At 44.9% G+C, this 27,547-nt stretch overlaps 2 protein-coding genes across 11 annotated transcripts; both read right to left on the reverse strand.

The window, feature by feature from the left end:
* Nucleotides 1–265: 265 nt before the first annotated feature.
* On the reverse strand, nt 266–9,240 carry CARD9 (caspase recruitment domain family member 9). 7 transcript variants are annotated; one of them, XM_050714471.1, is made up of 13 exons: nt 9,000–9,240; nt 7,361–7,584; nt 6,621–6,758; nt 5,892–6,217; nt 5,288–5,467; nt 4,947–5,096; nt 4,342–4,467; nt 4,021–4,212; nt 3,659–3,700; nt 3,165–3,210; nt 1,663–1,733; nt 821–903; nt 266–651 (listed from the first exon to the last, which is right to left on the reverse strand). In XM_050714471.1, exons 2-13 carry the CDS (start codon nt 7,542–7,544, stop codon nt 555–557), a joined length of 1,635 nt encoding a protein of 544 aa, XP_050570428.1. In that variant the 5' UTR covers nt 7,545–7,584; nt 9,000–9,240; the 3' UTR covers nt 266–554. The 7 variants fall into 7 exon arrangements, with proteins under 7 accessions (XP_050570428.1, XP_050570430.1, XP_050570431.1 ...); XM_050714473.1 differs by having other exon boundaries at nt 4,947–5,093; nt 9,000–9,222; XM_050714474.1 differs by having other exon boundaries at nt 809–903; nt 4,947–5,093; nt 9,000–9,189.
* Nucleotides 9,241–10,881: 1,641 nt separating this feature from the next.
* On the reverse strand, nt 10,882–27,541 carry SNAPC4 (small nuclear RNA activating complex polypeptide 4). 4 transcript variants are annotated; one of them, XM_035554945.2, is made up of 23 exons: nt 27,382–27,541; nt 26,470–26,507; nt 25,944–26,102; nt 25,288–25,413; nt 24,364–24,442; nt 23,682–23,763; nt 22,727–22,831; nt 22,004–22,076; nt 21,516–21,680; nt 21,161–21,308; nt 20,713–20,819; nt 20,342–20,436; nt 19,496–19,590; nt 19,245–19,330; nt 18,408–18,800; nt 17,265–17,354; nt 16,795–17,038; nt 16,618–16,688; nt 16,207–16,302; nt 16,058–16,085; nt 13,371–15,472; nt 12,429–12,559; nt 10,882–11,440 (listed from the first exon to the last, which is right to left on the reverse strand). In XM_035554945.2, exons 1-22 carry the CDS (start codon nt 27,530–27,532, stop codon nt 12,440–12,442), a joined length of 4,653 nt encoding a protein of 1,550 aa, XP_035410838.1. In that variant the 5' UTR covers nt 27,533–27,541; the 3' UTR covers nt 10,882–11,440; nt 12,429–12,439. The 4 variants fall into 4 exon arrangements, with proteins under 4 accessions (XP_035410838.1, XP_035410837.1, XP_050570434.1 ...); XM_035554944.2 differs by having other exon boundaries at nt 10,930–11,440; nt 18,408–18,803; nt 27,382–27,537; XM_050714477.1 differs by having other exon boundaries at nt 10,938–11,440; nt 18,408–18,803; nt 26,861–27,522.
* Between the last annotated feature and the right edge of the window lie 6 nt (nt 27,542–27,547).

A 27,547-nucleotide genomic window follows, 5' to 3' on the forward strand; every position in this document is an offset into this window, starting at 1 on the left:
GGGGAAGGGCCCCGAGCCGGGCGGCGCCCTCGGGTCTCGGTCAGCCCCCAGCGGGGTGCGGCCACAGACCCCACAAGGGACGCGTGAGCCCCTCCCTGGCACGAAGCGAGGCTTGTCCCGTGTTGTGCATTAGCAGCACCCGCCCCCGCTTTTCTCTGTTTCCTTTTATGCGAGCCTGGCGCACAGAGCAGGCTCTGAGAGAAGCAGAAGCTCCCACCCACGCTCTCTGGCAGAGCTGGTACCACACACATGCAGACCATGGGGCTCCAAGCCTCAACCCTGTTTATTGATGCACCGCACACCTCTCACATTACTGCGGATCTAAACGGGAAAGTTCTCAATGACAGAGATGGACGAGGACAGGCAGAATGCTAAACACACAGTCCAGTTACAAACTTTAACTTCTCATAGTGTTGGTTATAGTCCAGTTACAAACTAACTTCTCATACATGTTGGTTTAGATGGTTTTAAAATCCATGTAGTCTATTTGAAGGGACAAATACAGATCGCACCGTGGCCTCTCTGCTGTTTGCCTTGCAGGTCGGCTCCTGCTCTTAAGAGCCCTCGGTGTCAGTGTTGTCGCTGCCAGTGGTGTTTTCCCAGTCTGCTTCGTGGTGTTGGCCCTTTGGTACTCTTCGCATTGCCCTTTTTCTGAAAACAAGAGTAGACATTTCAGTTTTAGAAAATGTTGAGCCTCTGAAGGTAAGTTCTGTAAGGCTGTGGACAGGGAACAGACTGAATAGAAGAAATACACACAACAAGCTAATCAATTAAGTCACAAGGTTATGTCTAAATTAATCCTGCTTACTAAAGGCCAGACCTTCGGTAACGCTCAAAGCAGTCCTTCATCCTCCTCCGCTCCTTTTCTGCCAGTTCCTCATTGGCCAAGCCACACTCCTTGAACTGGAGAAAATGCAAACAGGTATGAACTGCATTCCTCTGAAGATCAGATCAATGTTATTATCCAGTAGGGCAAAACTGTTCTGTAAAGATGGCTGGTTTTGAGGCTGATGTACTGTATTTGGCCTCTGCAAGGTAAGGTAAGGCTGCAAACCACCCAAAGAAGCTTGATGATCTCCTCTCAGACTTGTTTGTGCCCTGAATCATTTCACGTGTAAGTAAAGGGGGAAAAATGGAAACCTATGCATTAAAATGACAAAGTATAGATGGTCACTGCCCAAAGCCTCACCTAGGGAAGTACACCAGTGTGTACAGCTAGCTTCCTGCATCTGCTTGGGCCTACAGAATGAAGTATAGTGTGTTTACTCCTGCGCTGTCCACTACTGTGTGTCCAGGATGGTAAAACATCCTGGTTTCACATAATTTTACCATGCTTATTCTCTCCCAGTTGCAAATTTGAAATTCTATTTCATCAGTGATACTGCAGACAGTTAAACTGAAAAACAACCATAACCAGAGATAAAGGCCAGAAAATAATTAGAAGTTCCTAAGCAAAGATGGAGAAATAACCAGCAGATGAGTTCTACTGTTCTACTGTTCAGAGCTCACCCTTTTTGGAGGGGGCATTTTGCACAGAGTGCTTTCTGGAAAAGCAGTAGCTGCTTCCATGCTTGTCAAACCTAGTAAATCTATCATTAAGAAGAACATTAAAGATCACAAACCCCAGTCAGCATAAGGAAAAGCTCACAAAGATTCTCTTACAGTGGGCGACTCTAGAGGCAGATTGCTCTCTCGGGTGCTAAATTGCTGGGTTTGTCCTTCAGGGCAGTCTTCTAAAAGATGGAAAAATCACAGCATTAGTCATAGTTGCCACTGATAAGTAACTTCTCCTTCCACTAGTTCAGCAAACAGCAATAGTTGTAATGTAAAAGCTGCCCAACAGTGCACAGAGTCAACAGCAGAACTGAAACCAAGCCTTAAAACACTTGGGATTTAGTCTTCTAATCAATGTGCAAGTCACTGTTCATTTTATTTGACCCCTTGAATCTTGCTTAGGATGATGGACTTCTCCAACAGGCTCAGGAAGAGAGACCATCTATCTACTTTCTGCATATGAGGGAGCAAAATGAACCTTTGCAAAGCAGCACCTCTGCTTAATATCATTAAAAAAAAAAAAAAGCAATTGTGTTGAAGATGACCATGAGAAATCATTCTAAACATGATTTTAATCACAATTTGTTCCTGTTCCCCAACAATTAAGTCTTGCATATCAAGATACTTAACATCAGGTGATATTTTAGTGAAACTCCTTATGTAGTGATCAGGTACTGTGCTGCCTGATTTTGAACTGAGTGAGGTAGAATAATACAAGTCTTTTTGGATCAGTGTTGTTTAGCTTTTGTGAAAAATCTCCCATCTCAATAAATAAAAAAAGAGATCAGAACAGAAGGTTTCTTCTGTGCTAGTTTTCCTCCTTTCTCAACACGTTTTGAAGGAGAATCTCAAGCTCTTAGAGGAGCCTGTTAATTCCTCTCCACACTGCTGAATCATTTCCACTGGGGATGCCACAAAAACAGAACCAGTGACAGCATTAATTACATGGTTCTGCTTTTGTGAAAACAGCCTGCAACATAAAAGGGAGGAGGGGAAGGAAAAATCCCTGAAGAAAGCCACATGGTCCTTCTGAACTGCAAGGATGCTTGTTCTGTTCTCAGCTCAGCCACAAATGCAAGAGGACTTGGGGAAAAAAGGGCACCCAGGAACTGTTTCTCAGAGGCACCATGTACTAGGTGATTTTTCCTGGACAAATTCAGAAGACAGATTACTGAAAAAAAGACTCAAGGACCTAGGACAGTCTAATGACACAACTTTGCCACATCATTCAGCTGTATGAAAGACTATTTCAAAGACCACGTAGTAAACAGCATGTGGAGTTTCTTCTCTCCAAAAAACTGTACTTGCTGTTCCCAGCATCTGGGGACAAGTTCTTTTTATAGGTGAGAAGGATGGTGGTATGGCAGAATGCCTCGGCATTCCAGAAGCCTTGATTTATGGGTGGCTATTCTGAGTACTCTCAAGGAAGCCTTACTCAGAGTGCCAAGCATGCCCCCACTGAGAAACATCTCTCCCAAACTGAGTCTCCAGTCACACTACCGCTTCTCCACTAAAAATAAAAGGCAGGGATTGTCTTTTCCCATCCCTTTGGAACACTGAATCATCCCTTTAAGACTTCTACTCTATGTTTTGCCCAACAAAAGCCTTACTTTTAGTCAGCTGTGCATCTTCATCTAGATGACCATGAAGAGTAAGCTATGGGACAGAAACAAAGCAAGAAATGAGAACAGCCCCTTATTCCTCCTCAGACAATAGCTAGGAACAGATGGAAAAACATAAGACACAGCACATGCATAAAACTGACCTTTCCCTATTGCGTCTTGCTGTCAGCAAAATAGGAGACATTCTGAGCCAAAAGTTATCGATCTACTCCTAAATTTATCCTCCATGACTATATCCAGTTCTTTTGGCCTCATTTATGCATTTTGTCCCCAGACAATGTGATGATCTCTTCCACAATGAAATTATGAACTAAGTAAAAACTCTTTACTACAGATGACCCCAGGGTAATACTTTTGCCTGTTCTCCCACAAGAGACAATCAGAAGCAACCCAAAACAATTTGATTCCACTTGCCTGCTTAGCCTCAACATTCTGAAACTATCCCATCAGAAAGTAAAATGTAAACAAGGCACCCTACTCACTTCCTGGGAATCTCTGGACGAGGTGTCATCCAGGTCAGAAGTCTGAAATAAAACCAGTAAGTTAATCATTCCTCACGAGCAATGAAGTTGCAGTAATGGAATGTATAGGAGACTGACAGCTTCAGAAAACAGAGAATTGTGGACTTCCTCCCTCCCACAATCTTGTCTGACCACTTGGAGAAAGTACACAGGATGCCACACTAATTAAAAGCCCCATTATGTCTTATTTAGTTCCAGAAACCCATTTACTCTGCTTCCATTTCATCTAAATGGCTCATACATGGTCTCTAGAGTTCATAACAGTCACATACTCTGCCTAAACTGAGCTTTCCAACCCCTCGTACACGACCCCACAGGCATACCAGTGCAGGTAGCTCCAGTTGCAACCTTTTCAGCTTGGCTTCAGTAGCCAGTAACTGACTCTCCTTTTGGAAGAGCTGCAGCTGCATTTCGTCACATCGCTCCCCCAGCTCCCGAATCTGTTTCCGGTAGGTGTCCCTCTCGACCAGGTTCTTGGAGTACTGTGTGTAGAACTGTTCTCTGGTCAGCAGCGCCTGGTGTAAGAGGCAACATGTCACGCACGGCACGTCACAGAGCAGTACATTCAGGGTTACAGTATCTGCCTGCTTCAAGCAGCAAACCAGGAATTAGCAGCAGCAACCCCAGGAGGAATGTTTTATCACCTGGTCTCTTTCTGAAGCCACTTCCTCCAGCTGCTGCAGGACGGCTTCGATCCGTTTTTTATACATCTGGGTGTCCTTCCGCAGAGATGTGCACTGTAGTTCGAGCATCTCCTTTTCTTCTGCATACTGTTGAGACATGGTCAAAAGCACCCTGCAGGTGGGGTGAGTCTGAGCTAGGATCTCACCCCTTCTGCTCCATACCACAGCCCGACCTCCCTGCAACATCGAAGTTCAGCCAGACTGTCCAGCTGGAGGCAAAGCCAACCAGAAGACCGGTCAACATGACTGAGGACTGCTGACATGATGGATTTACAAGCATCAGAGCTGTCAGTCGTTACAAAAGCTCTCATCACCCTCCAGGCTGAGGCACGGACTGTTACTTAACAGACACAGGCATCAACAGATGACATAGTTACTGTCACAGACACAGAATGCTAAAATATTAATGTGCCTTTTTTCCTCGAACTGTAACACAGACCCTAGAATAGGAGCAGCAGGGATCACTGCTGAGCAGCTCCTCTGCTCCACAGGCAGAACATGGCAGGTGCTTCATCTGCCTGTATTACCCACTGACCCCCAGCAGGGATTTGCACTGCACCACTTACTTTGTCTTGGAGCACCTCGGCTCGTCGCAGCTCCCTGCGAAGGTTGTAAACGGTGTTCATCAGCTTGCGGCGTTCTAGTATCTGGCTGCAGTCATTCTCCAGAGTTTCGTTGGAGAGGCTCTTCTCCAAATTTTGTTCCCTGGCAACCTGCTGGACAAAGAAGAAAGTGAGATACAGCAACCATCTAACTGTCAACTCTCCCCGCAGTCCCACATGCTCTGTTTGACTTGGGAGAACAAGGCCACAGCTGAGCCACACAACCTTCAGTACAGCCCCATCGCTGCCCGGGCTGAAACAAACCATCACTTCTTAGGATTCCATATCCAATCACCCCCACCAACCTGGAGAGTGTTCTCCAGCTCCTGATTCTTGGCCAAAAGCAACTCCTTCTCCTGCTGTATCTCCCACATCACCTCATGGCTTGGACGCTGCTCTATGGCATGCTTCAATTTCATCGTGTGCTTACGCTCCAGCTTGCAGTCATCCTCAGCCTTCATGAGGCTGTGCTTCAACTGATCAATCTACAAGGAGGTTCAGAACGTATCAGTAACAGGAAGAAAAGTCTGACCTCCAAAAGCAGTTCTCTTGTGGCAGAGTTCTCACTCCCCAGACTAACATCAGGCATGCTTTTCCCCAACTCTCTTTTCCTCAAGAAGTTTGGTGCTCTGAGGATCAGAGTCTTGCCTGTGTGCTAAATTGGTAAAATGTGCTGGTTCTGTGCTGCCCTTGTGAGAAGGCCTGGTCTTGAGTGAGGGCAAGACAGTTAATTCTTCACAGCACAGCCTGTAAGACATGGGCTAGGGACCACTAAGACATGCCATCTGCTAAGGAAGATGCGCAGTACCTCATAATAGGCTGGTCTGGTCCATCCCAGGCAAAGACCCGCCTGGTGCACAGCACAGCTCTTCAGGGATCAAGTAAGAAGTGAAGAAAAGGGCGACTGACCTCTAGGAGCAGGTCCCGATTCTTCATGAGGGCAGCGCTCTTCTCCTCGCTCTGCTTGGCATAGCTCATTGCCAGGTTGTAGTTCTCGTCCTTGCACTTCCGCAGCTCCTTGCTCAGACTGTCCCGCTCCTCCTTCATCTTCTGCGCCCGCTCTTGGTGCTTGCGGAGCAGGCTGTCCCTCACCCACATCTCTCTGATCGTGTTCTCTTTGGTGTGCAGCCACACGGTGAGCTCCTGGGCCTTCTGCCGCTCCTCCTGCACAGTCCTCTGCAGCTTCATGATCTCACTCATCAGGAGCTGGCTCAGGCCGGATTCTCCGGCCGTGTCTGTTGGGTGGGCAGGCATCAGCCGCTGCTGTCCTGTCTGCTCTCCAGCCACGCACGCAGCACTGAGCCCGCCCACCTATCGGCACGTTCAAACCCTGGAGACACGTGTGACCAAGCCATACATGTTGCTTCCCGGCTGCCCTTCCCCTCTCTCCATCACAGTGTCACTGACAGAACAGGCAGAAACAACTCCTGCTTCCCCCGCCACCCTCCCAGGTCCAGCGATGCGGGACAGCAGGGCCGTTCCTGCCAGACCCCTTTGCAAAGCACACGGGCAGGAAGCCAGGGAACACTCCCGACTCTGCTCACCTCAGCTGTGGGGAGTCAAAATCAGAGGTGAATTCCCCCTTAAGTTACACAGCAACATTAAGTGAAGAGCTGCTTCTCAGAACTCAAACTTTACCTAGAATCATAGAGAAAACCCTGCTTGGGTCCTTGCCGGTTATCTTCTTATATAGCTGTGGATAGTAGAGCTCAAGACTTTCCATAAATGCCTCAAAGCCCTTGCGCCCCGTTCGCTGAAGAATGTCCAGGAGAACACCTGAAAAAACAGCAATAGTTCTATTAATCTATTTTTCTCTTTTCTTATTTCTAATAGAACAAAGAATTGCTCCAATTTCCCCCTGTGCAGGCTAAAGCCCTTGGGATCAAATCTCCTGGCCAATATTAAGCCAACTGCTGTGGAGGAAGAATTAAAACTTAACCCTTCTCTCTAGCTCCTACTACACTAGGTGCACAAATCTCAGAAGGGCACTTGATGTTACCCTGCTGACAGCTACAGAAGAGGTAAGCTAAAAGGACACACAATGATGGTTTCTGCAGCTTGAGGCTCCACTCCCAAATATCAGAGGCAAATGTAGGGAAAAGAAAAAAGGTAAAAGGTAGCAGAGACAAGCCTAAGTAAGCCTGGACTTAAGACTTTGAGCTCAGTTGCCTACTTTGCCTAGAAATAACTGCATGAAATCAAGCCCAGGGTGCTTCTTGTCTGTGTTTGCAGTTTCCCAACCTGGAAAACATGGAGTGTAAATTAAAAAAACACATGGAATGTACCCGTTAGGTACTGGAAGGATAGCACGCTATTGCAATCTGCAGAGCATGAGAGCATGAGCTTATCTTCAGAGCCAAAAGCTGCACTTCACCCACCTGCTTTCCGCTTGCGCATGACCAGGCTGGGGTCGTTGAGAACTTGTTCTTCATCATCGTGGTTTATCACCTGGCACTGGCGAAGGTAGGGCGTTATACGGGAAGGATCTATCACAGAGATCAGCTTCACCCGGAAGTTCTCCAGGTTATTCCAGCATGTCTCATCGTTATCTTCTTCCAACATGATGGCGAGTGAGAGGTGTTCGCGAGCTGTCTTACCCTTCCTGACAAACAGAAAACAAAAAAGCAGACTCTAAGCCTCCTGGAAAAGCGTGGGTGGTGGTGGGGAAACCATGTTCACTGACTGGGAATGGAAGTGTGTCTTTTACATGCAGGAACACATCTCTCATGCAGTCTTTAACTCAGCACTTGTGAATTACTTTCAGAACAGGACGAAATACTGCAGCTGTACCTGCAGGAACAGTGCAGTGCCAGGCTGGAGACAGCAGCAGCTGTGAGGCCAATGCCAACGCTACTGACACACACGTGAAGGAGAACCAGGGTGAAATTATGAGAAACCAAAAAAAGAGTCACCAAAGCTTGATGCTTTCCCTCCAACCAGCTGAACTTCTCCCAGAGCACTGCAAGACAAAAGTGAAACTGCTTAGCCACAGGCCCACTGGTGACAGGAAAGTCATGGAGAGCCCCGTAGGGAGGAAAATCCAACAAACTCCAGATTCCCAACAGCGTACCCCGAGGAGGTGCTGTCAGATCTCATTGACTTCATCATGAGTTCTCCAGATGCTCAGCTATGCTCACAATTAAATCTTGAATTTATCCCAACAACACAGAAAGGTTGGAACACAACACGAGATGAGCTGATGGCAAACAGCAATTTTCCACTTTGAAAGTGAGCGTCTTCTGAAGCGAAAGCATCTTTGAAGGCCTCCTAATTAGCTATTAGCTCTACTTTTTAAACGGTTCACACACTTCCTCCTCCATCTCACAGCATTTGAGAGCCCTGTATTATTGCCTGGCTACACAATCCTAAATATAACTCCCACAGAAGGCTCCGTGAAAACCCCCAGTGGTGATAGCCCGAACTGCATTCAGCTGTATAAGAACCTGGTTTTTCTCCAATTTACACTCTCAAATAAAATGTGCAAAGAGTGCCTCTGTGTGCTTGGTGGGAGCTTACTTCAGGGCTCCCCCACAGCAGCTGGACCGGGAGGTTATTAGTAACCTGCCTTCCGATTACAGCCTGCTATTCATCACAGCCAAACGCTACGACTCTTCAGCCAGGAACCGCGCAGCTAAGCAAAAGCAGAAAATCCAACACTTCTGTACCCAGGCTTTTGTCTGAAGTCGGTTTTATCAATTCAAATAAGAAACGAGGCAATATTTTTTCTTCTTCGTAGTCAGCCTGTTCCATAAGGAGTATTTCTGAAATCCCAGCCGTTAATTACTACGCTTATATCACATGCCAGCAACCTTAGCATTCAAGTTTTCTGTTGTTTCCTTTGATTTGAGGCAGAGAGGAAAGAGTTCTGACTATACAGGGGCTGAGATTTCACTCACTTATGTCTTACCGCATCTCTTCAAGCATTCCCCTGTTGATAAATACCACACACACCCCTCAGAGCTGTAAAATTAAAATTACCCCTGTCAACATAAACCAATCGGCATTACACGAACCAACCTGGGCCTATGCAGTCAAGATTCTTCTTGTCCCTTATGATGGTCTGGGAAAACTCATCTGCGTCCTGTCCCTGAGGAAATGTGTCCGGGCTGCAGCCTCCCTTTATAGTCTGGCTAGAGCAAAAATAATTCCAGAAATAAAACCGATTCAAGAAAAGGGGAAACTGCTCAGCTACACTCAGACAGAAAATGGAGAGAATAACAAGGGGCCCCCCTAAAAAAGGGAAGCCCGAAGACATGACGGGGGAGGAGAATGAAAGCTGATGACATAGCAAGCCACCAGCACTACATACGCAGTGACCTTAGACTCACTCAGACTTGCATTTCCAATCTGTACCGCTGAAGTACCAAGAAAGTTTCTTTGTGCAGAAAGATTAAAAAGAGTGAAGGTCGCAGGCACAGGCCTGTCCAACTTATTTCAGGGGACAAAACAAGCTACTGAGGTAGAAGATGAGCTCTTCAAGACGGCCTTTTAACCGCTCATGTAACATCTTTGAATACAAACGCAGGCGGCAAGAACACATTCTTGGTTGAGAGTTCAGCTGAGAGCGACGATTTCTAAAGCAATGCCTCTAATTTTGGATGCCCTTAAGCTTCAAGCATAATTATGACAACTGAGTATTTTGAAAGAAAGGGAGTCAAGAACTGGCAAAGCATGGTCCCTGATTCCCGAATTACAGGCTGAGGCTCTACCAGTAATTAAGGGAGCAGCCCTGCAAGCAGCAATGTGGTGATGTTAAACACCAATAAACCTTTGACTGCATCCCTCCCCCTTCCCACAATCCTAGAACCGTAGCTGCAACAAAAACTCACTAACAGCTCATTTTAAAAAAGCCTCGAGAACGTACTCGCTCTGATACCATGGCAGCATGACACATTTTCCCATTAGCTTCCCCCTCCACTCGTTCTGCTAAATTCCTGGAGAGTCTCTCAATGATTTCCTTCAGAACGGGGCAAAGATGCTCAGAGATTCTAGAACCCTGTGCTTCTTGTTAGACATTAAATTAGCTTTACACTAACAAAGATGCAGTACATCTATTATCTATGCCCTTGCTAAGTAGAAGTAATCAGAATGTCTGCTAATTGATCAGTCTCTGCTCAAGAGGGTTTGTTCTTTAGCAACAGATTAGCTTAATACCCAGAGTGAAAACAGACAGCTTCTTCTGACAGCTATACGACTTTTTCCACAAGCAGTAAGATTATAAGGGCACCTCCCTTGGCACTCGCCAAGAGCAGCAGTCATTTAGAGCACAGATCACGTTCACCACCAATGCCTGGTGGTAACAGTCCTGTGGTGAATGGCGCGCAGAACTCCACGGCAGAGCTTCTGCCACATCAATTTACTGGAAAAAAATGTTACCTATAAGGGCTTGGGGAAGACAGAGCACACTGCAAGAGGAAAGCTATTTCAAAATACTTCCTCCTGCTCCACGGTGTCTTGACACGCAATTAGGATGCGGCAACCTCAGTACCCCCACCGTCTGTCCATCCCCAGCTCTGCCAAAAGGGCCCTCACAGAAAAGTTGTACCTCACACCACACTAAACTCACCACTGAGCTCTTGGGAAACGTTGCCAGGCACAGTGCAAGGAAGCTTTCTGTAGCAGCTTCCCACTAGATTTTTACCAGCTTTGACTCAGCTAGCCTTAAACCTCTCTGTACGACAGAAATTACCGTTTTATGAATGAGGAAACGAGCTTTCGTTAAGTGATTTGCTGATGGCTGTACGGGGCAGGCTGTGGAAGAATCAGGAAAGAATCCAAGCGTAATTCAACCTTGCATTTTTATCTACATGCATATTCATTTCCCACACTCTCCTTGGCTTTCTTTCATGTGGCTTACAAACTTCATTTTTCTCATTAGCAATCACACTCATACACACATCATTTAAAATATTATTTACTGTAAAAAACACAGACGACATCAATAGTTTAAGTGAGAAAAATAAAACATCTGTATTTCAACAAATACTCGAGGCTCATTTGATACAAAATTAATCTGCTGCTTATTCAGCAGCATTCAGTCAGCTGTCAAACAACACTGTCACAGCACTAAAATAAACACCTAATGAATCACATACTCTGAATACAGATAAACATTCACATAAATAGGGGCTAACACAAAAAAGAAATAAATAACCATCCTTGCTGGCTTCCCCAGGTCTCCAACAACACCCCCCCCCCCCCCAGTATTTATGGCAGGTGCTAGTTTGGAAGAGAACAGAATCGCTCTGTGCCTCAAAGCCTTCCCTCCAGCAATTTGGCTTCATTATTTGCAACTTGTCTAAATGAGCAGACTCGGTTAGGCGATGAGGAAACCACTCCAGCCATTTTCCTCTCTTCCCCAGGTCTGTCTGGGCAGTTTGTTGGAAGCATTCAAAGTGAACAGTGCAAAGAGTATCTCCTACTGCCGTGGAGCAAGGCAGACCTCAGTCAAGTGACTCCTGTAACAGAGCACAAAACTCCAGTTAGTCACAGGACTTTTTTTTTCTTTTTTTTTTTTTTTAAATAGGGAAGATAACATTTTGGAGTTTCTAAAACTAGTTCAAAAGGAAAAAGGGAGAAAAAACCAACAATCTCAGCCAACAAGCAAGCAAATCAAACACCGTTCATGCTCGTTTGGTCCATTTCACCAAAGACCTCAACACACATTAAAACATCACACACTTGTACCCTACAGAAGCTGCTCCGGTATTCACAGAGAAAATGGAACCATATGGGAGGAAAAAAAAAGTTTTTCAGAGATGAAACTTCAAAGCTGAACTGCAATGCAGTACCCACCAGTTTAAGCCCTAGCTTCCCACCATCTTCTAATCCTATTCCTCACCTCCTCTTAAAGACTCACGAGCCAGGCAACAGAGAGCATCAAACTGTGCAAAAAGCTGACGCTGCCTGCGCAGGACCTACGGGACAGCCTCACAACACAGAGCAAGGACGTCCTGCTACCAGCCTGCTGGAACCCGCAGCGAGGATTTACTTTGGCTTCTGCTGCAAGCGTTTAGCACCCCCCCACACAAACCCGTGCCATCAGCAGCAGCTGCCCAGGCTTTCCTGTCCCACAAGCAGTGACCCTCTATTCTTACGTTGGCCTCACCGTAGCAGCCAAGTCTGTAGCCTCGTCTGTACCTACTAACCAGGTATGACACTAATAGGCAGCAGCAGCGAGGTCTAAAAGGCTGCCAAATGCTTGAACTTCACGGCTTTTATTTGTAGTTTTATCATGCAGACATCACCTTTCCCCCCCCGTGAAAGTCACAGTATTAGTCTTAATATATGATTAATGGGTGGTTGCAGAACTCGGTGTGCTAAGGGAAGGGAAGTCAAAACCATCCTCTCCTAGGGTCATGATTCATTGTCTGAGCTGTGCCACAGACAAAGGTATTTCAGGTTCTCCCTTCGAGGAAAGGCAAGATTCACAGAATGATTACTAACCCGTTTCCTTCTCACGTCCTTCTCCTTTTCCTGAGGCGGGAACTTCTCCTGATTTGAGGAGCGTTGGCATCAGTCACATCCGCGTAGGAGCCCGAGACGGATTGTGCAGCAATCTCTTCAGCTCCCATGCCCTGCAAGGTAAGCAGAGCAGACTATTTGCACGCCAACACATAATTTGCGGCAAAACCCCTTCACCCATCTTTTTATTCTAAGGAGCTCAGCAAGATTTCCAGAATATTCCATTTACGTTCAAAATTAAACATGGAACACAATGTTATATTACCATGACCACAGGTAGCAGAAAACATCCAAATGCATATTTTTTTCAGAAAGACAACTGCTGGTTTTTACTGTGGGAAAGCTGATTTTTAGGCACCTTTGTCATCTTTCTGTAGAAACAGCTAGTGACCTTGTCTATTCGTCTTCATTAGCATTTCTTTTGTCTGGTTTGGAGCCACAATTTATTGAAATGCAAGTCTGAACTACACAGCTTCCTGGCATGTTCTGTAAGAAACAGTGTTGGGCAGTAAGAGATTTAATTTAAAAAATAAAAAAATCAGAGTGATTTTTGGTCGATATCATGGCTTAGATCAATCCATACACTCTAATAATCTTTAGTCGCATAAAATAATTCAGGAAGAAAACATTAAAGAGCAACAGGAACAGACATGTAAGTCCCCTTACATCACAGGCGCTTGAAGAATGTACGCAGTGAAAATCAAGGGCCTGATTTAAGAAGTACAGGAGCCAGGCTTTGTGAAGACTAAAGGCTCACAGCCGAACATGAGAGCTTCTGCTATCAGATGCAAAACTACGCTTACTCAGGACGACCAAATTTCTGCTATGCTTAAGATCAGTGGGAGTTTCACCCTAGATTCCAGTGGGAGCAATACTTGGCTGGCAGTAACTTTCCACTCTCGGTACCTGGCACCTCTGTTTTACCTCATTTGGAAAATCAGCATCTTCATCTCCCGGCTCCTCACCAACTGTCCCGTCCGACTGTACACCTGTTAATTCACTCCCAGAACTCTCTTCCTCAGACACTTCGTTCTCACTCTGCCACTCCTCTTCATCACTCTCGTCGTACTGCTTCCTGCTGGCTGACAGAGTTGTTGCCACTTTTGGAGGAGACAGAGTTGCGAGTACAGCAGGGAGCGTAAAGGCTGCCAGGAATCTGGCTTTCAGGAGGAGAAAAGCAGGGTCATCGCCCAGTTTCTGATGCACCAGTTCTGTGATGGCACGCAGATCAACCCCAGCGCCCTCACCCCGACCGGCATCAGAAGGCAGAAGACACGCTGCTTGCTTTTCCAGAGCCGCCTTCTGCAGAAGCAGCCTCGAGAGGGTTTTTAAGTTGCACAAGAAAGGTGGGAAATAGGGCAACCTGGTTTGCAGTGGCGGTACCTGGACACCTTGCTCCCCGCTCAGCCATTCTTTCACTAGCTCCTCACCCTCGAGGGAAATCAGGCTGAAGTCAAGCAGAGCCTTTCCTGCACTAGAAGTGGTTGGCTGGGGCGGACCCCCAGCAGGCTGTGTAGCGGGTGGTTTGGAGGCGATAGGTCTGGTTTTCAACACCTGGGCAGCAAAGCCCTCAGAGCTCTTTGGGACATTGTTAGGAGGAACTGGGTCTCTCGGCTGGAGCACAACCCCTTCTGTAACGACACCTGGGTTGGAAGATGATGCGTTTGTTGTGGCAGAGTCCTGGTTCTTCCCCGAGCTAACGGGACTTGCTGCACAGTGGGAGTCAGACCCTGGAGTACTTGCAGGTAGCTGTGTTTGGGGCAGCGGCACAGCATGCAGGGTTGGTGCATCAGCTGGAAGAGAATGCTGAGCTGCAGGGGAGTCAGAAGTCTTGGAGGGAACAGCAGCAGAAGAAACAGCGGGCGTGTTGCATCCAGGATTGGCTGAGGTCACAGGTAAGAGACTTGCAGAATGGTTTACAACGGTCGTCTTTCCCAGCGGTACCCCTTCGGCTAACTGGGAACCTGGTGCTTTCGTCTCTGCGCTAGTAGCGTGAGGCGTATTTGCTCCAGCTGGTACAGGAGCCACTCCTAAAGCACTGCCATCAGATGTCACGCTTGCCTGGCTTTGACTTTTCACAGCAGCAGCTGGCAGTCCTTGGGGAACACCCACCACAGCTTGCACAGCGGTGGGGAGCAACGCCTGTGGTGTTACAACCCACGTGAAAGGCAGCACGCTGCTGGGAACCAAACGGGAGCCGGCTTGTGGAGCTACAAGAGCCGGCAATAAATTGACCGGCCTCTGCTGTGGTCCGTTACTGTTCGGGTCACAGGTAAGTGGTGTGGAAAGAGACAGTTTGTTGGTGCCAGACTCTACGCCAACAGGCACCACTGCAATTTGACGAGGCACAAAAGCTTGATTTTGCAGCACTACTGGAACCGAGCTACCAGCTAGGATCTGACCATTGCACCCTCCTTGATTTGAGGCCTGCTCTGCTCCAGCTGGATTCAGGCCTGGAAAACCACCTCCTTCAGGGCTACTTTGAGGAGCTTGCTCATTTAGTTCCTTACCGGATTGTACTTTTGGTCCTGCTGAGGAACCAGAGCTCTCCCCAGTTCTGGGCACTGATGAGGAATGGTTTTCAACCACAGTGGTGGTAGAAGTTGAACCTGCAACAGAAGTAAAAGCTGGCAGTGGAGCTGGTGCACACCGCACGTTGCTGTTTGTACAACCAACTGCTCCAGGTTTGCTCCCTGCCTGTGCAGAAGGAATGATTTGCTGTGGCGGGTGCTGGATTATCAAAGGCCCTGGAACCAACATCTGTGGGGCAATAAATACTGTTCTCTGTGCAGCTTTCTTGGCCTGGGATTCCCTTAGCCGCTTTTCTTTCAGCAGTTCTGAGACAGTTTTAGGCTTCTGCCTTTGTGCTTGGGCCGGAAGAGCCGCCTGCATGGCGAGAGCAGGAGTGCTGCTCTCAAGGCCAGCAACAGAAGTCTCCCTTGCTTTCAAGGCAACAGGTCTTCTGACAGCATTCCTTGGTATGCCCCTTTGGGAGTTCCTCTGAGTGCAAGGTTGTGACGAATTGCCTGTAGAGGAGTAAAGAAAGGGGAGTGAAACGTTTCAGTGTCTTCAAAAAGGATTTTCCTTTATAAGCCATTCCTTAACTACTAAACATCAAGTACCCAGCACAGGAAGCAGCAAAGTTTCTGTTTGTACGAGTTCCTACAACACTACAGTATTTATTTAACCAGCAGATGGGTTAGAAATGTACCTTAACACTGCACAGGAGGAACCGTGCTGGTCAGCGCAACACAGGCACTGCACATCAGCCAGGGTGACAACAATAAACTGGGCTTTTGGTCAGTGCCAGCACGTTCACTCCAGCCCACAGCCAGCATCTTGCTTGAGAAAAGTTTAACAGCGATAATCTACAGACTATCAGACAGGCACAAAGCCACTGGTCCCCTGGCCCTTCAGTATTTTTGCCAGTCCTTACCGAAAGCAATGCAATTAGCCAATGACCGAAATATCCAAGAGCTACCAAAAACGAGTAAGACAAATGTCGTTTCGTTCCAGAAGTTCTCCTTCAGTTAAATTAGCCATTAATACAGCAGTGACGAATTAAGTGAAAGTTCTTGTACATCATAAAAAATAAATGTTCTGGTACGTACCTGAAGAAGTCTCCACATTTTGGGAAGCCTGCCAAAAAAAATATATTAAATTATACTTGAGATACAGTAGCACTTGCTACACCCATTGAAAAATGTCTACTTTAGTCAAGACTCCGGTAGGGAAAGCTTTGAAATGTGATGTACAATACCTGCTGAGGCCCTATTGCGTTAGCCTTAAGCTCTGACTGCTTTAGTCTTCCCTCCCGAATAACTTTCATGCAACCATTGGTATCAATCTGAAAGAGCTGCAAGGTAAGAAATTCATAAAAATTTGATTCAGAACAAAAATATTCAGGTAGAGCCAGTGCCGATATAAGATAGATAGGAGAGGCTTTACGTGAAAGATTCTGGGCACATTTTCACACTTACAGAAAAAAATCCTGACAGTATTAGAACGGATGCAGAATGTAGTAAACATCATATGCAAGCCATGAGAATAGATTAATCCAGTAATTAGATGACTAATTAAGGAGCAAAGATAAACCTTTTATTCAGGTATCAAATACAGAAACAGATCACCACTGTTTAAAAGTAGATGCTATGAAGACAGCAAAACCTACCTGAATGAAAAGCGTGAACAGGGGAGTGCTCGAGAGACTGACTGACTTCATCTTCTCTTGAATGGCATAAGCTAGAAAAAGAGTCCAAGATCAAAATCAGCTGGACGTTCACTTAGAAGGTATCAGAAACTGGGGACACAAAGTAGGAGAGTACTATCCCTGATGGGTTACCACTACCTTTCGTCTGATGAAAAGCCATCTTCCCAGTTTGCAACGTGCAAGGCAGTAGCACATTGCCCACCCAAGGTGTCACTGCCATCAGAAGCTTTCTGTCAAGGTTTATTCTTCTCAAACGCTCTCTCTTTTGACGATAACTTTTCTCCATGGTGTTCTGCAGCCCCTGAAGCTTCTGATCGGCAGATGTAGCAGCTCCAGACATTTTTGTTAAACCAGTGGAAATAGGTTTTACCATCTTTGATTGCTGTGCATGAATAAATACGGAATGAGAATCCCAATTTGGTAGGTTCTAGCAAAGGTAGTCCCATACCAAACTATTCACAAGGCAGTCACGAAGGAAAAAAGAAAACAACCTTTTCCCTCTTGGGACTACAGCGAAATAAGATCCGTGATTCTATGCTTATTTTCCACTAAACACAGCCTGGCAGTGCACGCATTGCAAGAGCGGATAAGACAGAAGAGGCACTTACGAGTTTCCTTTGAAAGCACGTGTTATTTCTTAATACTCTTCTCACATCTTCCAGGGTAACCTGTAGCACTTGCTTTCCACACCTGGAAGCCTTAAAAAGAGAGTACACAAAAAAAGGTATAAGGGAAAGTATCCCACAGAAAATTACTTGTGCTGACAATATACACAAAATGTACAAAAGTTTTCAATGTTCCTTCTACTGAAAATATCATAGTATATTAGATTAGCCCCGAAGTGCAGATGTTTACCCTATCTTTTAGTCCTTGTGTGTTACCACAGTACCAAATGCCTATTTCGTTAAAGCCTTAGCATAAAGCATCCACAAAAACCCACCCAAAACCTATTGGATTATTCTCTTTCCATTTTTTGGCTTAACAGTACAAGGGAAGGAATAGGGAGAAGTTTGAAAAAGTCAGCGACTCTTCCCTAAACTTCTACTGGTAAAAAAAAAAATCAAGCCTTATCTGTAATCAAAATCATAAGACTGATTACATCAGACAAGCATTTACGAACCATGCATACCATAACCACTTCTGTAACCAACAAACTTGTCATCAGTGCAATTGTCCCTGCAGCTGAGGGATGCACATGCTATTTCAGTTCACTTAAGCAAAAATATTTTCTCTTGTGTTAAGAATTGCAGTTTTGACATTTAGTATTTTACTACGGAGTATTTTTCTGCAAAAACGTGCAAGGAGGGTTTGTACTGTTTTAGTGTCTGATCTGGGATGAAAACCCAGCTCAGAATGAGACAGATGCACAGGTAACAGTTCTTACAAACTAAGTCTACGCACTCTAGTCATCAGGATAGAGAGAGTAACAACAATTCACCAGCCAATTCTGCTTTATGAAAATATGGAAAAAGTTTTGTTTCTCTGACATTGTGGGTAGGAAAGAGCACAGCTATTTTCTAGATAATACAGGGCGGGAGCACTGCTAGAAATTTCTGTTTAATCACACAGCTCAGCTTCCAGTAGCACCCCCCAATGGTAAAACGAGAAAGCAACTAACAGAGGTGCAAGAAAGATTTTGCCATCTACTTATCACTCATCACTTCCTCTCTTTACTGTAGGAAATGTACTTCCTGGTAATTCCTGATCTAAGCTGAAATTCCATCAAAACCAAACAGAATCCCAGGATTTACCTTGTTAATTACTTCTACTGGATTCTTCACGGTGATGTCTGTTGAATGTGGGCGTGCAATGCCCCTCAGGATGGTGTTCAGTTCTGCAGATTTATCAGCAACTCCGTCCTTGCCTCCATCACAGGGTGCACGTGGAACTTCACCGTTACTGGTCTTTGCATTAGCACTCACAGAAGAGAAAAGGGATGAAGTTTGGTATCTTCCTTTGTTTGACTCCTGCGTACTTGTCTGTGTTGGAATCCACAAATCGATGCTGGGAAATGCACACTCCTCCTTACTCGTCATCTCCTCTTCTGAACTGTCCGCTAAGTCCAGTTCTACATCTTCGCTGCTACTCTCTGAACAGCTGGTACTCTCTTCCACATGTCGCCGTTTCGCTGGCCTTGATTTTTTCTTCTTCGCCAAAAAGAGCACAGACAATTTTTAGCCAGTGTTCACCCCTGACTTGCAAATCTCTCGAATGAGTAAATTAAAAAGTTTTGTGGGGCAGTATCCTATCAGAAATGTGTGGCTTCCAAATGGACAGTGCAGCAGCACCTGCTGGTGCTTTGACAATGGAAACGCGACAGTATTTTTAACACGGTCTTAAGCAACCAGAATATTTTTAAGAGTGCTTTGTGCCAAACCTGGCAACTCATGATGTACCTATAAGAAAATATAAGTTTATGCCATCCTTATGGGCGTTTCAAGGCAATAAAATTAATTAACGATTGATAAAATTGATTGTATGAAATCAAGGTCAATTTTGGTATTGATTTCACATACTTTCGCTTTTAGTTAGAGAATCTTAATTAAAAGATAAACGGGACTGTGACATAACAGGATTTTGTACAGTACCTTAGACCCAATCATGAGTTTCCACTTGCTTAGGCACTGGGAGCCAGTCCGGTGAGGCAACTCAGAAGCGATTTTACTCCAGTGACCTAAAAAGGATGAAGAGCAGAGCATATGGAAGCTTGCAATCACCAGTAGGAAGCAGAGCCTGCTTCTGTCAGCCACTTAAAATAAAAGAAGAAATTCAAACGGTAAATTACTAAATAATGCTTGCTTCTCTAAGCTTTTGAAGATTAATCCACAGCAACACTTACCCAGGCCATGCTTTTGCACCAGATCAATTAGCTGTTCCTCTTCCTCTAAACTCCACCTGCCTTTCTTTACATCACAGTGCAATGCTTTTAAGTACCTTCAAAATAAAAACATTAAAGGAACACTCAATCTTGTTTGTACAGTTCTGATCATTACTGCATAATCTGAGGCTAAAAAAACCAGCACCATTATGAGATTTTCTAAGGGGTCCCATTCCTACTCCCTTAATACAGCATGGCTACAATCTCTTTGTTCTCTAAACATCAGACCACACGATTAAGAATTAAAACGAGCAGGTGTAAAACATCACCGGAATTATGACGTGCTGCACTCTAAGCCTCCTGAAGTTGGGTCCAATGCTAAGGATTGCTCAGCACCTCTCACAATATTGGTGTCAGTGACAGGAAGTGACTGACCAGATAACGTTCACAGGTACACAGACAATATATGAATGACCACCTTTCCTCCCTACATGCGCTCACTCAAGTTTCAGGATAACTTTGCATTGTTTAGGACAAAAACATTCCCAACTTCTAGCCCACCAGCCACTTTACAGAGGGAGTAGCATGCTGCAAGGCAACAGCGCACTGCACTCCCTGCTAAGACTCAAATGTCAACTTTTTAACTTCTCTAACTACAAATCCAAAGTTAGGCAGAGGCAATGGAGACCATATTTAGAGGCTACCTTTAAAGACCAGTGTAGACCGTATTTAGACCATAACCACTTCTCACAACACTGGTCCTTAGGACGACACTGGTTTAAGCAAAGCAACATTTGTAAAATAAAGTTGCACCTTAGCTCTGGATAATAAGCTTGAAAGAACAGTTGTTTCCTTTAGTGTACTTACCGATCTCTGCACTGAGCATCGCTCCTGCCTGGTACTTCTGTCCGAATTTTGTACCAGTCACGCTCTCCATATTTCTTAACTGCAGCCAACAGCATCTATGTTAATCACACAAAGAATGAGTTGAAACTCTCATCAGTAATAGTCCTAGTAGGCCTGAGACAAAAATAGCTGTTTCTTTCCACTGTATTGCAAGTCTCAGAACAAAAGTGTTTGGGAGCTCGTAAGCCTTCTTGACTTGTAAACTGCCCATCTCAATCCATTTCAAATTCCTCTGTGCCACTATTAAAGCTCAGGTGTATAAAACTTTCTAACGTTCTAACCTTCCCACTTTTGCACCCTGCAATTCTAGGGAATCAGAGAACAGAGCTTACAGAATCTTCCTCTGGTGTCCAAGGTCCTTTCTTCAAACTGGGGTCCACACTCTTGGTCCATCGGTAAATCAGCTGGGCAGAATCTCTTCCTTCCATGTAATAAGCAACTAGAAATGCAAAGAAAAGCTAAACAACCCCAGCTCTCTTAGCCACTCCTCATAAAATTTGTTCTCTAGATCCTTCACCAGTTTCGTTGCCCTTCTTTGGGCACTCTGTACCTTATCTAGGTAACAGGCTACAAAGGTAGGATAAAAACATAGAACTGTGACTATTGTGGAAATGTAAGCACTCATAGGAAATAAAACTTTACTAATTCTTTCAATCAGAGCAGTCTGGGTGCTCTAGCATGCAGAAATATTAATACACATAAGCCTGGGAAAACAAAAACAACAAACAACAACTAACCCTCACACATGAATGGAAAATGTTTTATTTGTAAGTCACTTACTTTTCTTGTATGGGATATGACTTCCTACTCTCATCTCTTGAACAAGCTCTAAAAGCATCAGATCTTCATCTCTGGTCCATTCTTTCCTTTTCAAGTCTTTGTTATAGGCTTGATACTTCTGCAAGCACTGGAAAGCTGTCCTGTTTGTCTTAAAGCAATAAAAACAAAGCTACTTGGAAAAACGGATACTTATGAGGACAAAAAGCAAGAAGGCAAGGCTAAAGATTCTTTAACGCTTCTCAAAAAAGCATTAATTAACAATGAATTAACTTGGATTTCTGAAAATTGACATGAGATACAGTCAAGTCAGAACTAACTGATTTTTCACCTCGTTTCTGGCCTCAGAACACCTTACCCCCAACTCCTGGGCTATGGTCTGCCAGTCCAAATAACCATGTTCAGCAGCTATCTTCTTCAGCCTCTCTGTTTCCTCCTCTGTCCATTCCTTTTTGTTGATGCTTGGATGTTCATAGTTCTGCCAAAACTTCCTCAGTTCTTCTGAACTACGTTGCCCATCAAACTAAAAGAGATAGCAAAAATCTCTTTCGTCTTGTAGCTGGGACTGAAACAACTGGACAGATGTGAACACTGATACAAGGGATATATTTTGTATTCCGTATATATTTTATTGCTAATTTTTTTCAGAATTAAATTATTAAATTTAAACCAGTAACAACAAATGTCCAACGCTTCTGCGCTTGCCATGTTGAGATCACACAATAGTCAACTTCTAGAAGTGCGCAATGGAAACAGTGGGTGGAAACAACACCAGTTCAGGTGTAGTTTCTCTCAAGAGAAGGGATGCATGTCAGAAGTAATAAAATAGCTGATCTCCCAACTTACATGGATGTTTGAAATTTTCTCCCAGTCATGCTCGTCAAATCTGTCTCCTAACAAGTCACTTTCTGGAAGTTGGCTAAAGCAGAAGATACAAAGAGAACAAAAGAGCCACATTAAAAAAGTTAACTGAACAGTCAGTTTCTCTGCCTGACCTTGCTTCATCTTATTTCTCTCACCTGCTATCAACTTCCACAAAAACTTACTACCTCAAAGCATCAGGCTCTTTAACATCCATAACTTTTCCCCAAACAAGGTTTCTTTCTTACTGGGTTTACTAAAGTAATTTTACTTGAGTATAAGGAATGCACCATTGAAAAACAGCCCCCCAACGAGATGATTTTGGTTTAGCAGGAGAAACAGTTTAATGCAACGTCAAACTACATTGCTCCAGATGCTTTAGCAAGCAAAAGCTCAGAACTATTAGAATTTGCAGAGTTCTGCCTCCTTGTTGCTAAAACAAAAACTATTTCAAACTGTGCCTCTATGCTGGCTATACATATTACATTTGTAGATCAAAACCCAAAACATGATTCTTGTTGAAGAGCTGTGGAGATGAGAGCTCTGCAGGGTTTGAACAGCACTTCATACTTTTATTTGTGTTGGCTTGCGAAAAGTTTTCTCCAAACGTCATAATCAGAAGTGCTCAAGGAAGGAAGGAACTTCACGAATTAGCCTCCAAGAACATATCTGCATTTTCACCCTGAACATAAAAAGGTAACTTCTCACTTAATTGCCTCTATTTCTCGTTCCACTTCTTTGATTTGCTTTTCCAAGATTTGTTTCTCCATTTCAGTCTTGACTTTTTCCAGTTTCTGATTCCAGTAACTCAACCTGTTCAAAGACATTTTCAACATTACTTAAGACTAGATGGGAAGCAGGTCAATGGCATCAGAAGATACATAGCTAAGGTGGTTTCCCCATGAGTATCATTCTTTCCTTCAATTTATTTCCGCAGTAAACAAAACTTCTTCTAGGTTTTCCCACACGGCAAACTCATCCTATTTTTACTGCTTCAATGCAAGTAGTTGACCCAGAACAGGTCTCAGATTAATCATTTTGGTGTTTACAGAGATAATCAGTGATGGCTGCAACAGCAACAAACAAGACTGTACCAGCTCCAGGCACATAAATCTCTCACTGGACACACTGTTATGGCTCACTTGCAACATACCAAGTTCAGCTTCGAGCCCTGTAGACCATTTTAAGTTATACTGCTGTGTCAACAGAAGAAATAGATGGCTATAAAATGCTACAGAATCTTCAGAACAAACCCATCCCACCTGCCAGTTACCTGCAAAACAGTCATCAACTGTTTACAGTCCAAGCTGAATGCTGTAACCTCTTGCTTATGGTCAGAACTTTACAGTCCAAGACCCATCAATACCAGGTACGTACACAGATAATACAGATGTCAACAGAGAATGAAAGACGCTGCCATCTACAACAGCATCATCCTCTGCACCGGTGCCCTCAGGACACGGAGTTTGGATATCCCTGCTGCAATTCAGAGTGGCTCTCCCAGGCCTCAAAGTGATAAAGAATCCCCTCTGTGCTTTGTAACCTTACTGAAAGTGCAAACGGCTAACACAGAACTTGCTGAAGAAGGCAGCATGTCCACATATTTTCTCTCCTTACTTCAGATGTAACATTGTCAGAGAAAGGATTTTTGCACTGTACTTACTTCAGCAGCTTTGGCTGAAGCAGGCGCTGCAAGCGGTCACTTACGACTGATTTCTGCAATAGTATCTTCTCTCTGCTTTTCCCTTAACAAAATAAATAATCAAGCATTCAGTGTTTAGTAGAAAACCATTGCCAAGTAAAAGAGAGACGCGCTGCTTTCAGCATCACTGTTAAAAGTATGCCTCAGGTCTTCGATAAGAGTTCATCTTTCATTTTGTTCAGCAAAGGAACTATCGAAAGCTAGGTAAATTAATTATATTCCCCGCCTAAACCACTAATGTCATGTCTGACCTCGGCAAATTGCAGCCTCTTACTCAGTTTTACTTCCAAGGAGGCATCAATGAAGATCACCACCCAGGTGGATGTAACCACCTAGAGCTTTAAGTGTCTCTTGAACTTCTCTCATCTCAGCACTACCCTTGCATGATCCCATTTGCTTTTGGAGCGTTCATGGGAGAGATGGAATGACACATCAAAACAAATGCAAGTGAAAGGAAGTAAGTCATAAATAATTCAGCGAATCAATTCATAAAGCATCCCATTTACTTTTAAGTACTCTTTCTGTGAATTCAAGTATGAAATATCAGAAGTGTTGGTGCTTAACTGCAGATGTGGGGGGAGCAATGCTATGAACATAGACATTTGGTACAGCAGAACGCTGAGCAGCACATACGGTTTCTTACATTTTGTTGAAAGCAGTTGTTCAAAGGATTTTATGCCCTGAGCTGCCTTTTCCTTGGCATCTTCATTGGAAGGAGGGCCCTAATAAACATTAGGAGGGTTAAGATCATTAGAAGAGTCAGATACACAGAAAATTTGCCCATTCTCCTTAGAACTCTAGCATGAGCCACTACGAAAAAGAATGCTAACTCAGACTTGCGCGGGTTGTCACATTAGAACTGCTCAGTCACCTTTACTAGTACTAGCTTGCGGATACACCCGAAAACATAACAAAATATAAGCAGATACTTAAGCAAGTTTGCCCACAGTTACACAGCACATTCTCGGCTCACAGCCAGGCCTGCTCACATCAGCTGACCGTTGGTTGAAGAAGCATTCCGAATGCGGTCAGACACAATACGTATGTTTGTACCTACTCAATCTATACTACCAATTTAGGTACAAATGTATAGTAAAATTACCAGTCGTTACTTGAGGATTATGGTAACGTGTATACGGTGACAGTTGACAGTTTAGTCAGGATTACCTTTTGCTAGCAACCCTTTAAGAACACTTGTAAGAAGTAGTGACACTTGCCTCAGAAAACTTACAGACAGCCAGATTTCAACAAGTACGTTAAACAGAGTGGAACTGGATCGCGGAGATGAAGTCAAACAATCAAAGTTAAATTGAAAAACACAGCGCGCGATTGCCCCACGGCTGGAATGGCACCGTTCTGAACTCCCAGGTGTCACAACCAGCCGTGAACTGGACACACGTTTCCAAAAGACAGTAAGCAACAAGTGAGGAATAAAGAGACTGTAAACTCAGGACTGACACTGGTAGTTACAAGTTACAATGGAACACTGTTACAACAGTTACAATTTAAACCTATCACTGCAAAAAAAAAAAAACTATCAATATGTAACCTAGTTATATTTACTTACAATTCCTGTTGTTTTATCCTTAAAGTACGGCTTCATAAAATGGCCCAAAAATATATTTGCTGGTAAATTTCTACCATCTGCTGCTTTTGCTGTTTTTGTGCCGTCAAGTTCGCACATGATTTCTTTCTGCAATAAAAGAATTAAACCACATCAGTACCTTTAAATTCCCTAATTTCAGAGAGCAGTGGCTGAGCCATCACAAACATCTCAGGAAGGGTTCAAATAATTTGCAGCACCAGACTACAGATTAGTGTGTGTGTTAACGATGGGATTTGGAAGTTCACAAGTTTGTATAGTACAATGGAGATAAAAAGATAAACACATGAATATACCGATTTGCTAGCTAAAACATTCTCCAGTGGTAGCATTTCTGGTGGTAAGAAAGGACGGAAACTTCAGCAGGACAAGCCATTCCAAAGGTCACCACTGAGGTGACGCTGGTTTGAATTGCCATGAAGAAAATGAACCCAAGTCTCCTTGTCCCTGTCCAGGCAGGCGGACAACTACACCAGCACATCAGTAAGGACTGTGACTGCTGATTCCACTGGTACCTACGGTACGTTAAGAACGCAGTGGGAAGTTCTACTGGGAATGAGAGGCAGAGGAAGATGACAGCTGGCAACCCAAAAAAGCACATTTTACTCCTGTTTGCTCACCTGCTGTTCTTTGTTTTGTGCAATCAGAAGCTCAACTTCTTCAATCTTTTCCTGGATAACTTCCTGGTACACGTGGTTCATCTGCAGACACGTTTCTGGGTCTTCTGGCAGGCTGTTTTCAGTATCATCATCACTACTGTCCTCTTCTTTTTCCACTTCCTTGAGGCATTTTAAAGGGTTAAAAGAAAAATGAGGGAAATGCTTGCTCTTAAGAGCAGATGCAGGTATGCAGCATGATAATTATGTAACTCAATACTTCTATCGTGTTACGAAACTGATTCTCAAAAGAATTGGAAGCACCCGTCTCTCCCTGACGGCTGCTTTGAATGCTCCCAGAGGCAGAGTTACCTGCCTTGCCCAGCTCCCTTTCTTTCTGTCCATTACTCCACCATGCTATCTGGTCCAAAGTTTGACTCTCAATCTTGCCAAGAACTGTTCTTTACCCAGAACAGTGCAAAATTTCCCCTTTCTTCCTGTCCCCTTCAGCAGACAGATGGAAAGACATGCTTAAAGAGAAAACGGTTACCATTTCTTCCTGAGAATCTGAGTCGTCATCTTCAGCATCTGTTGGACAACAAAAATACAAAAATGCCGACTGCAGTGAAAAACACACAGCTTCAAAACCAAAGACTTTTCAATTAAAGCATACAGAATAAAGTACTACATAGTGCCTAATACATGAGCATTAGGGTTTTCACGTATTGCCAACACCCTCAAGTAAAAATGTTTAGTTATACACCACACGTGTACTTTTTTTTGTTATTCTAGAGTAGGCAAAATAGCAGCTTCTGCTGGCTATAGCAGCAATCAAGCTGCATCTTGGTCCTGTGCATCATGGTAAAATAGAGGCCTCAGAATGTGCAGACAAGCGAGTGTTCCCACCCAACAAACCCCATATTCTGTAACCACCTAGCAACCTTCCGCCAGCCTTCAGCAGTATCGGTTTTGCCTTCAGTGTGGCTATGGAGTTCTGACATGTGATCTTTGGAGTGGCACGATCAAAACTGAGGCGAAGGATTAGTGACAGCCACCAGAGGTACTGATACCAGAGCTTTTAATTCGCCCCCTTTATTGCTTTGAAAGAACGATTTTAGGAAGCACAGCCAGGCTGAGCAATGGAATGGTGCAGTGGAGTTCACGTGGTCCGTTCAGAGAGCATGGAAACGGCCGATATAACCGTGCCAGTGTCTGGTGGGAGGTTCCATTTCCCAAGGCAGCTCGGCCCCCGCCTGTGATGCCTAAACGCCTCCGGGAGGGGCCGGGGCAGTTCTCCGAGCCTCCCTCGTGCTTTTTTTCCCCGGGTTTCGTTACAGAAACGATCGGAGCGGCGACGCCAGGGGGCTCCCCTCCGCTGGGACCGGCTGAGGAGCCCGGGCAGGCGGCACCTCGCATGGACGCCAGCGGGCACGGCGGGCCCGGAGAGCCCGGAGGCCCGTACCGGAGGCGAGGCTGCAGTCCGACACGTCCAGCCCGGCGCCGGCCCCGGCGGGCTGCAGGCTGCGCTCCAGCTCCTCGATCTCCCGCCGGATCCTCTCCCGCTCCGCCTCCAGCTCCGTGGCGCCGGGGGGCGGCGCGGGGCTCCCGGACATGATGGCGGCGGCGGC

The sequence above is a fragment of the Cygnus atratus genome, chromosome 19 (assembly GCF_013377495.2).
Source record: "Cygnus atratus isolate AKBS03 ecotype Queensland, Australia chromosome 19, CAtr_DNAZoo_HiC_assembly, whole genome shotgun sequence".
In the NCBI taxonomy this organism is placed as follows: Eukaryota; Metazoa; Chordata; class Aves; order Anseriformes; family Anatidae; genus Cygnus; species Cygnus atratus.

What these genes read in the sequence shown, in the direction of transcription:
- CARD9 (XM_050714470.1), bottom strand. Translation starts at nt 7,544, where the DNA reads ATGTTGGAAGAAGATAACGATGAGACATGCTGGAATAACCTGGAGAAC. An exon ending in CATGCGCAAGCGGAAAGCAG is followed by an intron (nt 6,759 to 7,360) that starts GTGGGTGAAGTG and finishes CTGTTTTTTCAG; the next exon opens with GTGTTCTCCTGGACATTCTT. An exon ending in CCGAGGTGCTCCAAGACAAA is followed by an intron (nt 4,510 to 4,946) that starts GTAAGTGGTGCA and finishes ATCCTAGCTCAG; the next exon opens with ACTCACCCCACCTGCAGGGT.
- SNAPC4 (XM_035554944.2), bottom strand. Translation starts at nt 27,532, where the DNA reads ATGTCCGGGAGCCCCGCGCCGCCCCCCGGCGCCACGGAGCTGGAGGCG. An exon ending in AGAAAATTTCAAACATCCAT is followed by an intron (nt 21,681 to 22,003) that starts GTAAGTTGGGAG and finishes TATCTCTTTTAG; the next exon opens with TTTGATGGGCAACGTAGTTC. An exon ending in ATGCTGATTTTCCAAATGAG is followed by an intron (nt 12,560 to 13,370) that starts GTAAAACAGAGG and finishes CTTACCTTGCAG; the next exon opens with GGCATGGGAGCTGAAGAGAT.